This window comes from Ceratina calcarata, unplaced genomic scaffold (genome assembly GCF_001652005.2).
Source record: "Ceratina calcarata isolate Rehan_Ccalc_2016 unplaced genomic scaffold, ASM165200v1 scaffold206.2, whole genome shotgun sequence".
NCBI classification, from domain to species: domain Eukaryota; kingdom Metazoa; phylum Arthropoda; class Insecta; order Hymenoptera; family Apidae; genus Ceratina; species Ceratina calcarata.
The window spans coordinates 78,095-79,214 of record NW_017142244.1 but is presented as its reverse complement, the minus strand read 5'-3'; the positions used below and the strand labels follow the sequence as shown (position 1 = coordinate 79,214).

The window sequence follows — 1,120 nt, the reverse complement described above, 5'->3', positions numbered from 1 at the left end:
CCCTTATTACTATCTTAATTACATGATCAAAGTTTAATTTGTTCAAACGATTGTTGTAATATAATTGCGTTCCTATCATTGTTAACTATAGGATTTTCCTTGGGCGACGAACTTGGATTTAGCCAGTCGCTGTCTAATGTAGAAGCTGCCAAAAGGAGAAGTGTTCAAACTGGAAGAGGTGGTGTACCAGCTTATAGTAATACGGTAAGAATTAAATGAAAAAGTAATATAAATGCAAAATATGAGAACTTGTTCTATTTGTTTATATAAATACGTATGAAAAATTGATTAATCGTTGAATTCAAGGTTTATAATTTACAATAAAAAACGGGTCAATCGTGTATAATCAATTAAGTGCTTTCTTGTTGTCCTGATATTTACTACGTATTATTATGCAAACATCTGCACAATTAGTTCAAGGAAATTCTATGATGGATGAGAGCAAATGCAAAAGTTGATTGCATTCCACCGTTATTGCCACAGATCTAAGATGTTCCCTTTTAATTTTCTACTCCGTTAATTGTATGCATTCCAGCTGAATCCTACTCTTGCGTAATCATGAACTAAATCTCGCTGCCCATATTCATTTAAATTGTAGATGGAATTAAATTACTTCTTTGTATGCAAATTTCGACATGCAAATTATAGTACTTTTTTTCGTACTACTTAAGTATCATTTTCGTTTTAATGTAATGTTTTAAAAGCATTAGTACAGTAAAACATTTTAGATCGATTCTGTTTTACAAATTGTGATCATTTTACTTGATAATGAACTCATGTGTAATAATGAAATTCTTCTCAAGTGAATGTAAACTTTCAATTCTCTGAAAATAAAACGGGTTTGCTTTTTTTTAACACGTATTTCGATAGAATCTCGATCAAACTCGCGACCAAGAGATCGACCTTGTCGTAATCAGTGCGTGAATGTAATTTTCACGTGCATACAATTTTCTATAACAATAACGCGTGAATGATGAGAGTCCGGAAAATAATTCATACAAAGGAAGCGATAAAATTAATGAATTAATGAAATTATAATAAATGAAAGAAAAAAATTCATGGATTAGAATGAAATTTTAAAATGTTTTTTTTCGAATTTCCTTAAGTACCTGAATAGAAT

The 1,120-nt window shown here is 30.2% G+C and overlaps 1 protein-coding gene across 2 annotated transcripts in view; it reads left to right on the top strand.

The window, feature by feature from the left end:
• The window catches only part of mtg (mind the gap), a 16,157-nt gene that overhangs the window by 10,119 nt on the left and 4,918 nt on the right, over window positions 1–1,120 (top strand). For both annotated transcript variants that reach the window (XM_026811250.1, XM_018019804.2), the window contains one exon: window positions 92–204. In XM_026811250.1, the coding sequence (XP_026667051.1) occupies window positions 92–204 (113 nt within the window). The remainder of the gene's footprint in view (window positions 1–91; window positions 205–1,120) is intronic.